Source organism: Microtus pennsylvanicus, chromosome 1 (assembly GCF_037038515.1).
Source record: "Microtus pennsylvanicus isolate mMicPen1 chromosome 1, mMicPen1.hap1, whole genome shotgun sequence".
Taxonomy (NCBI): domain Eukaryota; kingdom Metazoa; phylum Chordata; class Mammalia; order Rodentia; family Cricetidae; genus Microtus; species Microtus pennsylvanicus.
Window position 1 is genome coordinate 32,126,692 of NC_134579.1, and position 17,178 is coordinate 32,143,869.

The 17,178-nt window shown below is 48.2% G+C and overlaps 1 protein-coding gene across 6 annotated transcripts in view; it reads left to right on the forward strand.

The window, feature by feature from the left end:
* The window catches only part of Dop1b (DOP1 leucine zipper like protein B), a 100,578-nt gene that overhangs the window by 54,617 nt on the left and 28,783 nt on the right, over positions 1 to 17,178 (forward strand). For all 6 annotated transcript variants that reach the window (XR_012909621.1, XR_012909622.1, XM_075960592.1 and 3 more), the window contains 6 exons: positions 1,394 to 1,582; positions 3,704 to 3,826; positions 4,802 to 4,936; positions 6,313 to 6,368; positions 8,038 to 8,142; positions 8,250 to 8,316. Coding sequence is in view for 4 of the 6 variants with exons in the window: in XM_075960592.1 (XP_075816707.1) it covers positions 1,394 to 1,582; positions 3,704 to 3,826; positions 4,802 to 4,936; positions 6,313 to 6,368; positions 8,038 to 8,142; positions 8,250 to 8,316 (675 nt within the window). In the remaining 2 variants the exon portion in view is untranslated. The remainder of the gene's footprint in view (positions 1 to 1,393; positions 1,583 to 3,703; positions 3,827 to 4,801; positions 4,937 to 6,312; positions 6,369 to 8,037; positions 8,143 to 8,249; positions 8,317 to 17,178) is intronic.

Below are 17,178 nucleotides of genomic sequence, written 5' to 3' on the forward strand. Positions count from 1 at the left end.
ACTGTGTCAAGCATATAATAATAATAAATGGTCTCTCACCAAATCTCTAGGAATGAAAGTGCAAGGTATCAAAAATATATCTTTTAGATTTGTTTCTTAACCATGAAGAATAATTCCTCAGAGCCATTAAATAAGAAATATATTCCATAACACTATAACCTAAAATAAGATGAATAAATATTATATGAAATGAGTTGCTCCATTACCATCCCAATAAAGAACTGCTATCAATTTGGAAAAAAAAGTAATGAATGATGCAAACATCTTATAAATGTATAGGAAATATGCAAATTGAGTGTGGATATTTATGAGTTTGAGTGTATTATGCAAATGTATGTGAGTATGCAAATGTGGACATGCACATAGGTATATGTGCACAGGAAACAAATAAGGGTGAGTTCCTTCAGCTGTTGCCCATTGTTCCATCAGCTGGTAATGGGGATAAAATATAAAGCAGATTGTTTGATTTTAGGCTTATATTGCTCTGTGTGTGTGTGTGTGTGTGTGTGTGTGTGTGTGTGTGTTGCCTGCCTCCATGGCAGATTCATAACCCTGTGTTCGTGCATAGCATATGGGGGCCAGAGGAAGACTTGGGTGTCTTCCTTTATTGCTGTCTGCTTTGGCTAACCGGTCAGGTGACTGGTGAGCCCCCAGGATCTGCTGAGTTTTCCTTCCCAATACTGAAGTTACAGGCATATACAGCTATGTCCAACTTTTTGTGTGGATGCTTTGGATTTGAACTCAGGTCCTCGTGCATGCACAGTGAACTTTGTCCTTACTGAACCATCTCCCTTGTCCTGCACTCACCTTAGTCTGAGTGTTTGGTTGTTGTTTGTTTGTTTGTTTACCTCCTGGTGACACTGTGCTTGTGGCCTCTCAGGAGGCTGCCCTCCCCTGTCTAGCTAAGTCTTAGGACAAAAGCTGGGCCTGGTGGTGCTTGCCTACAGTGCTACCAGCACTTGTGGAGGCAAGGGGATCAGGAGTTCAGGGACAGCTTTGGCTAAGTAGCAAGTTTGAGACCAGTCTGGACTACATGAGACCCTCTCTTTAAAGCACAAAACAAAACACAATATTAAAATACACTTACTGTTGATTGATTTGAAAGTCTAAGCCAGTTATAGTGGCCACACCTTTAATCCCAGCACTCCAGAGGTAGAGGCTGGTGGAAGTCTGAGTTCAAGGCCAGCCTGGTCTATGTAGTGAGTTCTGGGACAGCTAGGGCTACATAAATGTAGAGAGACCCTGTCAAAAGAAAAGTTTATAATTTGCAGCATTGCATGTCAGCTGTGACTTGGCACATGCAGGGACAGATGTCACTTGCAGGCTACCTCGTGGGTAGTGGTGAGAGGGAACTTGGTTGGTGCCCCTCTCATGCTCACATTGGAACTTTCAGACTGCTACCATCAGTGACCCAATCAACTTGAGAAATGCCAAGAACGCCATTCTGGAAGAGCTGCCTCGAATTGTGAATACCATGGCCCTTATCTGGAATGTTCTCAGAAAGGAGGAGACTCAGAAGAGACCCGTGGATCTCCTGGGAGCCACAAAAGGATCCTCCTCCGTTTACTTTAAAACCACCAAGGTCAGTCACCTCTTGAGTGCTGTCCTGATTCCATCTCTGGCTTCCCATCTCCTTTGTCCCCATAAGCCGGGCATGGCAGCACATGCCTGCATTCCCCACACTCAGAAGAGAAATGTTGCTGCAAGATCTAGTTTGAGGCCAGCTAGATCTACACAGTGAGTACCAGTCAGGGCTACGTAGCCAGACCTTGTCCCAGTAAACAATGAAAGGAAAATGTGTATGTATGGAAACAGATACAAAAGTCATTAAAAATGCTTAGTAGGACCCACAGTTCAAATGAGAGGCAGAGGTCTCTCCTCCAGGTAAATAGTATGGCATATGCCTGTAATTTTCAGCATTTGAGAAGTGGAAACTGGAAGACCAGCAGTTCAGGAGCCTCAGCTACAAATTGAGCTAGCGGCCGCCTCTACCTGAGACCCTTTCTCACAGGAACTGATGTTTTCCTTTTTATACAGAACAGCGGAGGGTGAGTGGTTTCAGCCTTTGCTGGAAACTCATTCTTGACGAAACTGAATCCTGATGATTAGACTCGACCCTCACCTGAGTGTCCAAGGAGTCCCCTGAGGCCTGGGCACTCCAGTGTGGGCTGTCAGCATGCTTTCAAGAGTTGATCTTATTGAACGTTATCACCCCCCAAACACTGACTGTCAGTTTTCACAGCTCTGTCTCAGAAGGCTCCAGGCACGAGAGCTGGTCTGTGATTATCTGTTACTGTTTGTGTGCCTCAGAACTATTCAGGTCTTCAGACACACTCATCGGTGCTTGGTGGCACTGGCGTCTTAGATGCTCTGAAGGACAGGTACACGCAGAACGTTCCATCCGCTCCAGAGGTGCTGGTAGAGTACCTGTCATGGCCCTTGCTGCCTTGAAGTCAGAGCAGCTGTGATGGATCCCATGAGACTCTGGGGCCCACTAGCATTCCGTGATGTGGGGGAGGAAGATGCATAGGAGACCCTAAGCGTGTGGTGCTCTGCCCCTCCCTGAGGAGGTTTCTCTCCTGTGATATAAGTTACCTGTGTTCCTGAAGGTAACTCTCTCACACATGCTGTAGGTAGCAACCCCACTGGGGTTGGTGAGACGACTCAGTGGGTAGAAGCGCCTGCCTTTCAGACATGGTGACCTGAGTCTGATCCTCCAGACCCACATGATGGCCTGATGCCTGAGGGTTGTCCTCTGACCTCCACACATGTGCTATGGCACACAGTTTACTCTCACACATACCTATCACACACGATCATACACTCACACATTACCCGCTAATTATAAATAAAAATCAGTGCTACTGGATTCTTAAAAAAAGGAATAAGCTGGGCATGGTAGTATACACCATTAATCCCAGCACTCAGGAAGTGGAGGCCTGCACACTCACTGTGTGAGCCTCGGTTCTCATCCTGCACACTCACTGTGTGAGCCTCATTCCTCATCCTGCACACTCACTGTGTGAGCCTCGGTTCTCATCCTGCACACTCACTGTGTGAGCCTCATTCCTCATCCTGCACACTCACTGTGTGAGCCTCGGTTCTCATCCTGCACACTCACTGTGTGAGCCTCGGATCTCATCCTGCACACTCACTGTGTGAGCCTCGGTTCTCATCCTGCACACTGAGCAGTGAGGACTCAGTGAACTCTGCCCATGGTCCTGGGGCCAACATGACAGAGTTCCTGCCCTCACAGCAGAGGCCAGAAATGAGAGGAGGCAGACAGCATGCTCCGATGGGCCATGGCCTGCCGCTAGCTGCTCTGTGGTATCAGGAAGGGTGCAGTCCTGGGCAGAGTGACAGACCTTAGGCCAGGGTGGGAGGCTGACCAGGGTTAGCTGCTCCTCCGGGACATTTACCGCCTCAAGATCTGTCAAGCACCTCACCTAGCTGTACCCCTCCTTCCTGGCCACTCACTGTGCCTTTCCTCTGGCAGGGGTGGCATGTCCCATCTCATATCCAACTCCTGCAAGGGGTGTCTGCCCCTGCTCTGTCCCAGTCCCCTCAGCAGTGAAACACACGGCTGCAGTTCTGAGTCAGTTCTTACTGTAGATGGCAGCTAAGTGTGCATCGGGCGAAGGCCTGAAACCTTTCTGGGAAAACTTCTTATTTCCAGTTAACTTCCTGCTTTTTTGTTTCCCAGATCATAAGACAAAAGATTTTAGACTTGCTGAACCCCTTGACAGCCCATCTCGGGGTTCAGCTGATAGCCGCAGTTGCTACAGTTTGGAGCAGAAAGCAGGCTCGACGCCACAGCAAGATGAAGGTAAGATGTGAACAAAGAGGGGTTGGCCAACGGGCCCAGCGCATAAGTGTGCTGCTGCTGCGCTCCCTGACCCGAGTGGTAGACAGAGAGAACTGATTTCCACAGATGGTCCTCTAACCTCTTCATGTTCACTGTAGCATGTGTTCCATGGCACATGCATTCCTACACATATGCACTCACACGTGATAAAATGAAAATAAAAAAGGCAGAGGATAATTGTGGAGGACAGCCAACATGAACCTTGGGCTTCCACATACATATGCACACATCCACACAAGCACACAGAAACATACGCACATGTGGATTCACATATGAACATACCTTCGTACACACACATGGATTCACATATGAACATACATTCATACACACTGGCAAAAGCCAATTTCTTTCTCTGGTGGTAGCCACTGTGGAAGGCTGTGTGTGTGTGTGTGTGTGTGTGTGTGTGTGTGTGTGTGTGTGTGTACGTACGCGCCAGAGCCGCTGTGGAAGGCTGTGTGTGTGCCAGAGCTGCTGTGGAAGGCTGTGTGTGTGTCATAGCCACTGTGGAAGGCTGTGTGTGTGTGTGTGTGTGCGTGTGTGTCATAGCCACTGTGGAAGGCTGTGTGTGTGTGTGTGCGTGTGTGCCATAGCCACTGTGGAAGGCTGTGTGTGTGTGTGATAGCCGCTGTGGAAGGCTGTGTGTGTGTGTGTGTGTGTGTGTGTGTGTGTGCGTGCCGTAGCCACTGTGGAAGGCTCTGTGTGTTTGTGTGTGTGTGTGTGCCGTAGCCACTGTGGAAGGCTGTGTGTGTGTGTGCCAGAGCCACTGCGGAAGGCTGTGTGTATGTGTGTGTGCCGTAGTCACTGTGGAAGTCTGTGTGTGCCGTAGCCGCTGTGGAAGGCTGTGTGTGCCATAGCAGCTGTGGAAGGCTATACTTGTGCTGTTTGATTTTTTGTTTCCCCCTATAAGCGTCCAAGGTACTCTTTTCTTCTGGACAGATAGTCCCCGTGGCTAGTGCATCCCAGCACACGCTTGTGGACCTGGTTTGTGCTCTCAGCACCCTGCAGACAGAGTCGGTGCTTCAGCTGGTGAAGGAGGTAGTGAAGAGGCCACAGCAGATCAAAGGCGATGAGGTGAGAAGCCCCAGGGAGCAAGCCCAGGATTCTCGGGTTGGAATGAAGGCTGTCACTGTGCTTTGGATGGGGCTTCCAGGGTCTGGTGCTGTAGTTCAGAGGTGAGGTTAGCTGAGGTTAGCTTGCCTGTCCCCTGCTGCCACATGCACTGCCTGGTGCTCAACTCTTAGCACCTTCTATGCACCACGTGGAACAGTTTTTAGAAAGAGGAAGTGGCACCTGCCTGGGAACTGCACAGCCTGAGAGGTGTGGAGCACAAACAAGGGCAGAGTGTAAGACAGGCTCAGGCCAGTGATTCAGCAGCCACCTTGGCAGGGGAGGTGCTGGGCTCAGTTTCCATTTGTGTGTGTATTGATGATGAAGGAAGGGGGGAGACTAGGTAAGGACAGGAACATGAGATCAAATGGGTCAGGGAAGGTGGGAGGTCTCAGTGGAGCAGGCAGGAGGGGTCCGAGTATGAGATGAGCTCTCTGGTCGGTGTTCATGGAAGTCAGACCTGACCCTCCCGTAGAGCCTAGGATATAGAGGTCAGGCTTTCCTGTGGTGCTGCTTCCAAAGGACCACGTGTCCTTGAGAAGGATGAGAGCTGTGGAAGGCACAGCTCAGAGTGTGTTAATAGTCCTCAGCTCAGATAAGGAAAGGCTCCAGGAAAGCCGGTGAGGAATGGGCGCAGAGACTGTTCAGGATAAACAGTGGATTCCTCGGGCAACCTTGCGCTTTCTCTGCAGCCACTTGAGCGACGCAGCTTCAGCTGGTATTGATGGCTGTAGCTCTTACAGCACAATGTCAACACCTAGCCGAGAAAGTTTGTTTCTGCGGGTTAGTTGAGAGTTGGTTTCATGTCACTTGGCTACAAAACAGACAGCTTGAGGAAGGAAAGCCATAGGTATCTGGCTCATGGTTCATAAGGCTCCATCCATGATGGTAGGGAAGGCATTGCGAGCTGCTCAGTTCATGGTAGTATCAGGAATGTATGTGGAGACTGTCCATGTCACAGCAGACCAGGAAAAGAGACGGGAGGCCCATCCGAGGGCCACGATGTGACCTTCAAAGGCTTGTCACCTTCACCTTCATCTTCCTCCCCTCCCCCAGTGAGAGGTCTGTCTCACCTCCAGAAGGTCCTTCAGACTCCTGAATAGCACCTCCATTTGGGGAACCAGTGTGTAACATGAGTTTGTGGGAGACGGTTTCCCATTCAGACCATAGCAGCTGCAAACCTCCTGCATTTTCTGTTGAGTTCTCTGACTGTCTCCCTTCCTCCTGGCCTGGGTGACCAGTGTTGCTGCCTTCTCTGCCTTCCTCCCAGCCTGGGTCACTGGTGTGGCCTTCTCTCCCTTCTTCCCGGCCTGGGTGACTGGTGTTGCCTTCCTTTTCAGAAATCGCCCCTGGTGGACATTCCTGTGTTGCAGTTCTGCTATGCCTTCATCCAGAGGTGAGCATCTCCTCCGGCAAGTCTGCACTGCAGGTGCCACCAAGGAGCAGAGTGGCTTGAGTTCAGAGAGATCCTCAGTGCCTTCACTCTTCCCCAGGAAGGGGCGTGGCCTCGGTGTAGGGGCGTGGTCTCAGCATCTATCCTTTTCTTTCTCTGAGGAGCTGAGCTGACCTTGAATAGTTCGCATCCCTGAAGCTTTTCTTTTTTCTTTTTTTTCCTATTTTTCTTTTTTGGTTTTTCGAGACAGGGTTTCTCTGTGGCTTTGGAGCCTGTCCTGGAACTAGCTCTTGTAGACCAGGCTGGTCTCGAACTCACAGAGATCTGCCTGCCTCTGCCTCCCAAGTGCTGGGATTAAAGGCGTGCACCACCACCGCCCGGCTCCCTGAAGCTTTTCACGGGCCCTTTGAAGCTGGAAAAGGCTCAGATTGATATGGACTTTAAAGACCCACAGTTAGGAAAGTGAAAAAGGCCCCTTTTAGAAAAAGGAGAAATGGTTTTTAGGGCCTCCTGTGGTTTATGCCCAGTGACTTCTGGTTTGGTTTACTCAGCTGAATTTTATGTGGACTGAAGCTGGTGTGCAGGGGATTCCCCAACGTGCACAGAGCCTTTAGCTGGGCCTCTATTGCTTCATCCCTGGTACAGCTTGGCCAGGGCTGTCTGTGCTGGGATAAGTGAGGAATGGAGGGGCGTACACCTCAGCCAGCCAAATTCCACAGCATCCTTAAACAGCGCCACCATCTGGAAACCATGTGTTTGAAACACATGAGCCTGTCCATTAGAGTTGTAGGGGACGGGGTTCATAGTAAACATGTCTGACAACTCAGTACAGTCTCCTTGGTTCACACATCTCGGCCATTCCCACTCTTCATAGCCTACATCTGCCCAAAGGTGAACTGAGGGCTGTGGTCCTGCAGTCCCTGGGTTGATCACAGGTGAACTGAGGGCTGTGGTCCTGCAGTCCCTGGGTTGATGATTAAATTCACGCTAATTGTCAGTCTTCACCACTTGCACTCCTCTGGGCTAGTCAGGCCACTCCTTAGGATAGCAGTGCTGTTGTGACAACAGCTGACCTCAGAGGCCTTTGTGCTCTGAGCTGCCCAGCAGATTCAGCTTAGGTTCTTGTCATCCTTCTGCTGCAGAGGAAGAACCACCAAGGGGGAACAAGAGGGAGCAAGGTAGGTGCCAGCGTGTGGACCTGCGGCCCCCTGACTGCATCTGAGCTTTGGCAAACTGTGCTACAGTGCCTGGCCGTGTAGTGGTGACATCAGCATCCTCCTCGCTGCTTGAGAGCTGCCATGGGCAGCGGTCACTAGCGAGTGTCACCTTCCTTTATGCTGCATCCTTACTACCCACGATGCTTGCTGTCCTCAGTGCTGGACAAGCACAGCCAGAGAAGAAAGCTGGCCAGCTCGTTGAGGCTTTTATTTTACAGACAATAAAACCCAGAGTACCCCACATGTCAGCAGCTGAATTCCGGTACTCTACCTGCAGATGCTTGCCGCAGCGCTAAAGCCAAGCTTGCGCAGACTGTAAAAAACTACAACAGGCAAGATTGGGCCAGCCAGATACACTGCCTGTCTGCGTTCTTGCATCTAAAATGTGCTTCTAAGTAAACATGCTTGTATTGTCGCGCTAAGATCGTTGTTCCCTACTTCTGCTTTACAAACAGGCTCTCCGTACCAGACTTGCAGGAGAACTTTCCTGCGCTCTTGGGCGTCCTGAAGGAGTCTGTGCAGCTGAACCTGGCTCCCCCTGGGTATTTTCTGCTTCTCAGGTATGGCGTCTTTACACGCACAGGGACACAGTGTTTCCTATAGAAACACATTTTATTTTATTTTATTTCTGTAACCGTCTGACCAGAAGCTGTCTGTCTCCCAACAGCATGCTGAATGACTTTGTGGCGAGAACACCCAACCTGGAGAGCAAGAAGGACCAAAAAGACCTTCAGGTGTGTGTGTGAGAATGTAGGTGTGTGTGTGAGAATGTAGGTGTGTGTGTGAGAATGTAGGTGTGTGTGTGAGAATGTAGGTGTGTGTGTGAGAATGTCTACAAAGGTCAGCAGCCCCGCAGTGCTGTGGTCCTTAGCGCTGCAGAGAAACCATCCACAGACTCACATGTCAGCTTTGCCTGTCTTCTGAGTCTCCTCAGGTAGTGAGTTCCAGCAGGCTTGTCTGGGGGCTCTCAAAGTTGTGTCATGTTAGAGCTGCCTGCCGGGGAATCGGTGAGCTGCCACCCTGCCTGCTGGGCACTGATGTCTGTGAAGCACAGATACTTCTCCAAGGATGCTTTCCTTAAATCCTTCTCTTTGTCCCAATATATGTGTTCATAAGAAAATTCAAAAATACTAGAAACAGTAAAACCTACCCAGATGTAGCTGCTCGTGCCTATAATCCCAGGATTTAAGGGTCGGGAACTGGGAAGCTGAGGCAAGGGAATTGATATGAGGTCCAGAAATCGCCAGGCTACTTAGTGAGACTCTAGCTCAAAAAAAGAAAAAAAGCCCTGGTACAGTTAAAATATCCTTATTCTACAGTTACTAATATTGACTAAGACTGTGGCTATTTTCATTTTTATCAAAGGCTGCAGTTTAAACACAGATGTACAGTATTCCTTGACTCCAAAACCAAATGTTACAGGGAGCCCACCAGAGATGACCACTCAGACACAGGGAGAGCCAGCTTGAAGCCTTTGTTCCAATTGGCCAGGGCTACACTCAGGTAGTCAGGACCCAAGTGTAGCCTTGAGCGTTTAGACCAAGGGGCTTTTAAAGGCAAAAGTCACATCCTGGTATCTCTCTCTGCAGCTTCAGGGAAAGGTTTTCACCATCAAGCACTTTTTTTTTTTTTTTTTGGTTTTTCGAGACAGGGTTTCTCTGTGGCTTTGGAGCCTGTCCTGGAACTAGCTCTGTAGACCAGGCTGGTCTCGAACTCACAGAGATCCGCCTGCCTCTGCCTCCCGAGTGCTGGGATTAAAGGCGTGCACCACCACCGCCCGGCTCTATTTTTTTTAATATCTATTTATTATGTAAACAATATTCTGTCTTCGTGTATGCCTGCAGTCCAGAAGAGGGCACCAGACCTCATTACAGATGGTTGTGAGCCACCATGCGGTTGCTGGGAATTGAACTCAGGACCTTTGGAAGAGCAGGCAATGCTCTTAACCTCTGAGCCATCTCTCCAGCCCCCATCAAGCACTTTAATAGGAGCTAAGTTAGCTGGGGCATCTTGGCCCTGGGTCCTAGAATAGAGGTAGGTAATGTACCACAGGATTCTCCACCAAGGAGATCAAATTCTAGTTAAACCTGAACTGGCCTGAGCGAGAATCATGGATGGAGGAGCCTCTGCACGGCCTTGCCCTGTTACACTTGCACATAAGATGCTCAAGTCCCCATGTTAGGACAATGTCTGCCAGAACTTTGACATATCCTCATGTGTTCTCCGACCCCTCCTCTCCTACGGGACTGGGGTCAGACCCCTCCTCTCCTGTGGGACTGGGGTCAGACCCCTCCTCTCCTGCCAGACTGGGGTCAGCCCTGGGCTTTGCACATAGCAGGCGCTAGGTCAGTACTCTGCAGCCCACCACGCTGCATCCTAGCCCTTGGTTTTCATCATCATCATTATTGTTAATCTCAGGTTAATACACAAAGTGATGGGTTTCATCACGGTGTCGTTAGGGTTCGTTCTCGTCCATTCCTCTCCCCGATACTCGCTCCCCATCCCCACCACTAGTCAGTCACCCTTCTCCTTTGTACTGAATGTGCCCCATCATCCTCACCATCGTCTACCTTCCTTAAGACCTCGTCTACCCCTCTCACAATCCTATTTCTGGTTTCATCACACACACACACACACACACACACACACACATACATACATGTACACATAGTGTACATACATACATATAGAAACCTCACATGTAAACATACTACATGCATATAGAAAACTCACCTATAAACATAGTGTACATACATATAGAAAGCTCACATGTAGACATAGTACATGCATATAGAAAACTCACCTATAAACATAGTGTACATACATACATATAGAAAACTCACAGAGTTTGTTTTCTGAGTCTAGCTTATTTTACTTAACATAATGACTTCCAATTGCATCCATCTTTCTGCAAATGTTATCATTTCACCTTTTCCTTATGACTGCGTAAAAATTCCACTGTTCACACTTTTGTGAAATCCCACTGTTCACACTTCCATGAAATCACACTGTTCACACTTTTGTGAAATCACACTGTTCACACTTCCGTGAAATCCCACTGTTCACACTTCTGTGAAATCACACTGTACCACATTGTTCTTTATCCATTCGTCTCTTGGTGGGCTCTTAATCTAGTTCTCTTTCCTCCTAGCCCCTGGTTTTTGAGAAATGGTCTGCTTGCCTTAGTCCCCCAGAACCTGTACCACCGTGCCTATGACCGTTGTCTCATTTGTGTTTGTGATGCTTAGAATTAACCAGGACTGCCTGACTATATACCAAATCATTTCAAAATTTTTATTTTGAGACAAGTAGTAGGTTTTCTGTAGCTCTACAGTAGGTTTCTTCACCAAGCCAGGTCAAGCAGAATTGAAACAGTAAAAGAACAGGTTTATTCTGAGCAAAGCAACTCCTGGGTGAGTTCTCCAGCCCCAGGGACCAAGGCAGGAGAAGGGGCAGGAGAAATCATGTGCCTAAAGCAGGGAGCTTAAATACCCTGTAGGCAAGGGGTGATGACATGTCCTCCATAAGCGAGGTCTGTGCCTGCTATACCCAGATCACAGAGTCCCCCAAATCCAATCAGGAGACCGAGTCCTATATGTAAAAGACTTTATTCCTATTCAAGTTCAAACTCGGACTCTCCACGTGTGCACCTCTCTCAGTTTTTTATAATATCAGAGGTTGGGGTGAGGGATTTCTAAGATTCAGGAACCCTGATTGGCAGACGTTAGTCTTGGGGTGTCCTGCTGAAAAAGCGATGAGTGTGTGCTGGCCCGTGATTCTATCTACAATGGCAGGAACATTAGGAATTTCCTTTGGATGCTCTATTCCTGGGTGGTCTCAGTTTGTGGTCTTTCTTGGAACCACTTATTGCCTTAGGGTAAACTATTGAGACTCTGGCCCCTATTGAGCTTGTCATGGCTGGGCCCTATGGTGCCCAGTATGGTCTTGGGCTGCTGGCAACTTCAGGGGAGGAGAGGCTGCAGCCACCAAGAATGTGGAACTGGGCTGTTGGTGCCTTTTCTTTGTTGGAGATTCTCTGAGAGGATGGGGTTTGGATGAGGGACAGGTGAGCTTCCTGCTTTCACTTCTTCATTGTGGCTGGAGAGATGGCTCAGTGAATAAGAGCACTGGCTGCTCTTGCATAGGACCCAGGTTCTGTTTCTAGCACCCACATGGCCTCTTACAACTGTCGGTAATGCCAGTTCCAGATGATCTGGTGCCCTCTTATGGCCCCCACAGGTACTGCATACATGTGACACACAGACATATTTGCAAACAAAATACCCTAAAATAAAAATAAATAAATCTTAAAGCCCTTCATTGGCTTAAATAGGCAACATTTTGTTCCAGTGTTCCAACAGGCAAGCAATGGAAGTTGTTTTTCTAGGTGGAGGAGAATTTGAGAAATCAGTAGGGAAAAAAAAAAAACCAGATTACCACTTATTCTATGGAAATCAGGAACAGAGGAAAACAACAAAGTCCGGGAACTAGGCATTTAGCATCAGGCTACTCGCCAGAATTCAAGCAGAGAATGATCACCAAACCAACTGAAACAGTCCCCTGTGGGCAATCTGTGGGCTACTTCCTGTTTTTCAGGAAAGCATAGTAAAGTTCACCCTGCAGGTTCATGGCCTTGCTCCCACCAGAACCCCACCGGTAAGGCTTGGCTGGGAGGCTCACGCTAGCCTAAAGAAAACAGTTTTAGACATATTTTAGTTTATGTACAGTTTTGACTAAAACTGCTAGGTTTAGAAAGGCCAGAACAAAAGCCTGGAAATGCATGTGTAGATTTACCTTGGGCCCCTGTGCCCTGCAACCACTGTCTCTGGCAGAGACTAGGGCTCCCTCCCAGCCGTTGGGTCCAGGGGGGGTCACGCAAAGATGGGACAGACCACCAAAGTCTAATAAACCAGAAGCAAACTTTATTCCAGAATGGGGGGGGGGGATTCTCCATGGGGCACAAAAAGTTTATTGACTAGATGAGCCCACAGCCAAAGATGGATTTTAAGGCTGTGGTAAAGGCCGGTTTCTGAACCCACCTTTTTATAGTAGGGGCACCAAGCATTCAGTGTGAACAAAGGAATTTTTATAATCTCAAGGTAAAACTCAGATAAAGATTGCCTTACTTTAAAATCTTCATTGACAGAGTTTTTCAGTTAAACTAGAGTTTGTACTTAATCTATTGTCTTCCTTGGTACTTCCAGGTGGTGTTTTCTGTGGTCTCCCCTTAGATGCTGCCAGTTTCACATAGCAGGGATAACGCATAACCCAGAGGTCATATATCCATCTCCTAAAAGGTGACTCAGCTCATATCTGTAGGCTAGCTCTCAGTTTGCAGAGATGCTTTGGTAACCCACTGTTAATAGTTAATCCTCAAGCTGCTGAGAAAGCTGCTGACAGTCTGCTCTCATTCTCCTAGGCTTACAACTTTACATTTCTCTGTTTCTACATTCCTATTTCTGGAATCTACATTTTTATTTTCTTATTCTTGGACTCTTCACCAGCATGATAGTGATGTATTCTGTAGGAAGCTGGAGGTGAAAGTTGGGTTTTGACAACAGGTCCTGGTTTCTTGTACATTCCTCAGTACCAAGGACTTTGGCACTCTGTGGCATCAGAAGCTATCATATGTTGGTGCGTGGAGTCCATCAGTGGCACCTGAGGCACCGAAGTTACAACGGATCTAAGCTGCTTGCTCTGGAAAGTCATAGAACTGTTAAAGGGCAGTGCTGTGTGCAGCCGGAGCCAAGGCTGGACACCAGTAAATGTCGCCATCTCATGGTGTGATCAGTAATGCCTAAGAAAGCCAGTCCCTGGCTTTTTCAGTCAATTTCCATCTTGACAACTGCCCTTTCTGAAGCATTGCTGATGGCTGATGAGCCATTCTGCATTTAGGTCTCTTGCTGATGGGGAGTAAAGAGAGGTGGCCCTTACGTTTCCCTGGAGTCCACTTAAAGGGATGCAAAGAGCAAAAGTTGCATTCCTGTGAATGATGGCAGGGCCAGGTTGTGAAACAGGCAGTCAGAGCAAAACAGCTCTCTCTTCATAGGAAACTAGAGTTTATTCTGAGCCAAATATGAGTGCCGTGACCCAGAGCACAGGTTTGGGTTCTTGTGAATAGCATGGTCCATCACCAGAGGGGATCCCATGGACTGTCAGTGCACAGGGCATGGGGGGAGGAGCAGGTGATGGCAAGCCAAGATCTCCGCGAAGGTGGAAGGCTACCCGATGACATCCTTAGCTTTTCGGTTGGTTTTACCTGACAGTTGAAAGGATATAAAATCAGAAAGAGCTTTGGGAATTGAATGGCTGTTACTGAATCAAAGGCAGCCAGCAAGATAACTTGGCCCTGCATCTGCAGCAGCCAAGGGAGTTCTCAGCAGAGCCCACAGCGCCTTTGGCAAGGCGTGGCTTTTCCGGATATGTCAGTTCACAAAACTCAGCTCTGTGAGAACACACTTAAGAATGCTAAATCAGCCGGGCGGTGGTGGCGCATGCCTTTAATCCCAGCAGATTAAAGGCGTGCAGAGGAGGCAGAGGCAGGCGGATCTCTGGGAGTTCGAGGCCAGCCTGGTCTACAAGAGCTAGTGCCAGGACAGGCTCTAATTCAGAGAGATCAGGCTGCCTCTGTTTCCCAGGTACTAGGATTAAAGGCGTGCACAGCCACAACTATATTAAAAATTTACTTTATGTCTCTGAGCGTTTTGCCTGCACGTATGCCTGTCTCGAAAAACTAAAAAAAAAAAGCTAAGTCAGGGGCTGCAGAGTTGAGTCGGTGGCCAAGAACACTTGTTGCTCTTGCAGGGGACTCAAGATTGCTTCATAGCACCCATGCAATAATGCATAGCTCCAGACCAGGGAGTTTAACACCCTCTCCTAGCCCCGTGGGTACCAGGCACATGTGTGGTACATAGGCATACGTGCAGGCAAAACGCTCAGAGACATAAAGTAAATTTTTAATATAGTCGTGGCTGTGCACGCCTTTAATCCTAGTACCTGGGAAACAGAGGCAGCCTGATCTCTCTGAGTTTGAGGCTAGTCTGGTCTACAAATCCAATTCCAGGATAGCCAGGACTGTTGCACAGAAAAACACTGTCTCAAAAAAACTAAAAAAAGAAAAAAATTTAAAAGTTAAGAATTTTCTGTTAAGAGTTCTTTTATATGACCCAGGTGAAAGCGGCTGCTTGGATTTTTCAAGAAAGCGCATCATACTTAATGAAAATCAGGCAGAAAATGTTTATTATAAGTTCCTTACTAGAATTTGGTGTCTCATATTTGTTAACCGATCAAGTAGACTTTATGAATGTTATGGTGAGCCTGCCAGAGATGACCATGCAGACACGGAAGTCTTTAATTCAGTAGTCTAGGACTACACTCAGGCAGTCAGGACCCCAGCGGAACCCAGAGCTTTTAGACCAAAAGGCTTTTAAAGACACCGCGGGAGGCTGGAGATGGCTTGGCAGTTAAGAGCGCTGGCTGCTCTTCCAGAGGTCCTGCATTCGATTCCCAGCACCCACTTAGTGGCTCACAGCCGACTATAATGGGATCTGATGCCCTCTTTTGTCATTCGGGCTTTTATGCAAATAGAGTACTCATATGCATAAATAAATAAATCTTTAAAAAAAAAGTCCTGGCATCTTGCTCTGCTGCTGCAGGGGGAGGTTTTCACCAGCAGGCAGGAGCTTGTTAGCTGGGGTATCTTAGCCTCCAGTCTAGAGTTGAGCAATATTCCACAGGGCTTCCCATCAAGGAGCTCAAATTCAAGAATACAGGATGGAAGAGCCTCCGCATTGTGTTGCCCTGTCATAAGTTGCTTGAATCATAGAGAATTTCCAGAATTGCTGTTTTTTGTTTGTCTGCTTGTTCTTAGCTGGGGTCTCTCTGTGTAGCATTTGGCTAGCCTCAGAAACCACAGAGACTGGCTTGGCTCTGCCTCCCAAGTGCTGGATTGAAGTCATACTTACCACACCCAACTGAGCTGCAACTTTGGGTGTAATAAGCTAAAATAAGATGCATAAACTGGAGTTGTCTTTGTTTGCAGCAACATCTATAGAATTCTGGCAAAATCTATAGAATTGGCTTTAATCCTAGCACTCAGGAGACAGAGACAGGTGAATCTCTCTGAGTTCGAGGCCAACCTGGTCTACAGGGCAAGTTCCAGGACAGCCAAAGCTACAGAGAAATCCTATCTTGAAAAACAAACAAACAAATAAAAAAAAACCCAAAAAACAAAATCCATAGAACTGTGAAATGTTTAAACGTGCGAGCAGCAGTCAGGTCTGGGCTGGGTATTTCGGTCCTGAGTCCAACTCAAGGAACTGGAATGGGTGCACTGTAGACCCAGAAGAGCTGCAAGGAAGCGCCTCCTTCTGTTGTCAGGGTCAGCTGGCCCCTAGGGCAGTGCTCACCAGCCCTGGCTATTAGGGAACTCCTTCAAGAGCAGGCCAGAGTTTGGTTGTCAACAGGCCTTGCATGGGTGGTTCTCTGTTTTGATTGACAGGCTTGGATTATGTAAGCCTTTGCTCACTCCCCAAGCCCTTCCGCCTGGATGCATCTGATCTTAATCATAACCACACCCAAATATGCACAGGCAGAAGATGGGAAAGGGAGAACCTCTTTGAGATTCTCTCGGAGGCCACACGAGTTCAAGTCAGAGCTGCCTTTGCTCTTGTTTCAGGATGTGGTCTACATGTGCTGGAGTAGAAATGGGGCAGTACCTAGGGGCTGACGGTGGGGAGTGATGGTGCTGTGGGAGCCCCAGGTTATCAGCAGGTTTTTAGTGCATTGTTCAGAGCCGAAGCTGAGTGGAGGCCCTGTGGCTAAGCTGCCCTCTCTGCTCTTGCCTGCCTCATGCACACCAAGGGCTGGAGATCTGGCTCAGCTATTGAGAGCGCACACTGCTCTTGCCGAGGATTTAAGTTCGATTCCCAGCACCCGCATCAGGTGGCTCACAACCAGCTGTTTCCAGCCCCAGGGAATCTGGCCCCCTTTTCCGGCCTGTGTCAGCGTCCGCCCACACAAACACATGTACACCTAAGTAAATTATTAAAAATTGAGAACACACACACATGTGATTACTTATTAAGTGTGCCTTGCAGTTTAGCTTTTACGTGATCAGAGTGCAGTTAAGAAAATATAGATCTTCAACCCACTATGCTAGATGCACTCAAACACTCTGAATCTCAGGAGGAAGAGCAAGGCAAAAGATTGGGAGTTCATGGTGATTCTTGGCACAGCCAACCAGCCTGCTCTATGTGAGACCCTATTGAGAGGTGGGGGGGGGGGGAGATTTAAAGCCAGTCTTAAAACAGACAGATGCTTAAATACAGTGACTTTTTTAAGATTTAATTTCTCGCCGGGCGGTGGTGGTGCATGCCTTTAATCCCAGCACTTGGGAGGCAGAGGCAGGCGGATCTCTGTGAGTTCGAGGCCAGCCTGGTCTACAAGAGCTAGTGCCAGGACAGGCTCCAAAAAGCTACGGAGAAACCCTGTCTCGAAAAAAAAAAAAAAGATTTAATTTCTCCAAGGAAAGAAATAACAAAACCCACAAGAGCTTTCCTTGCTATATAAAAACCTTTGTTCGTTAATTTAAACCC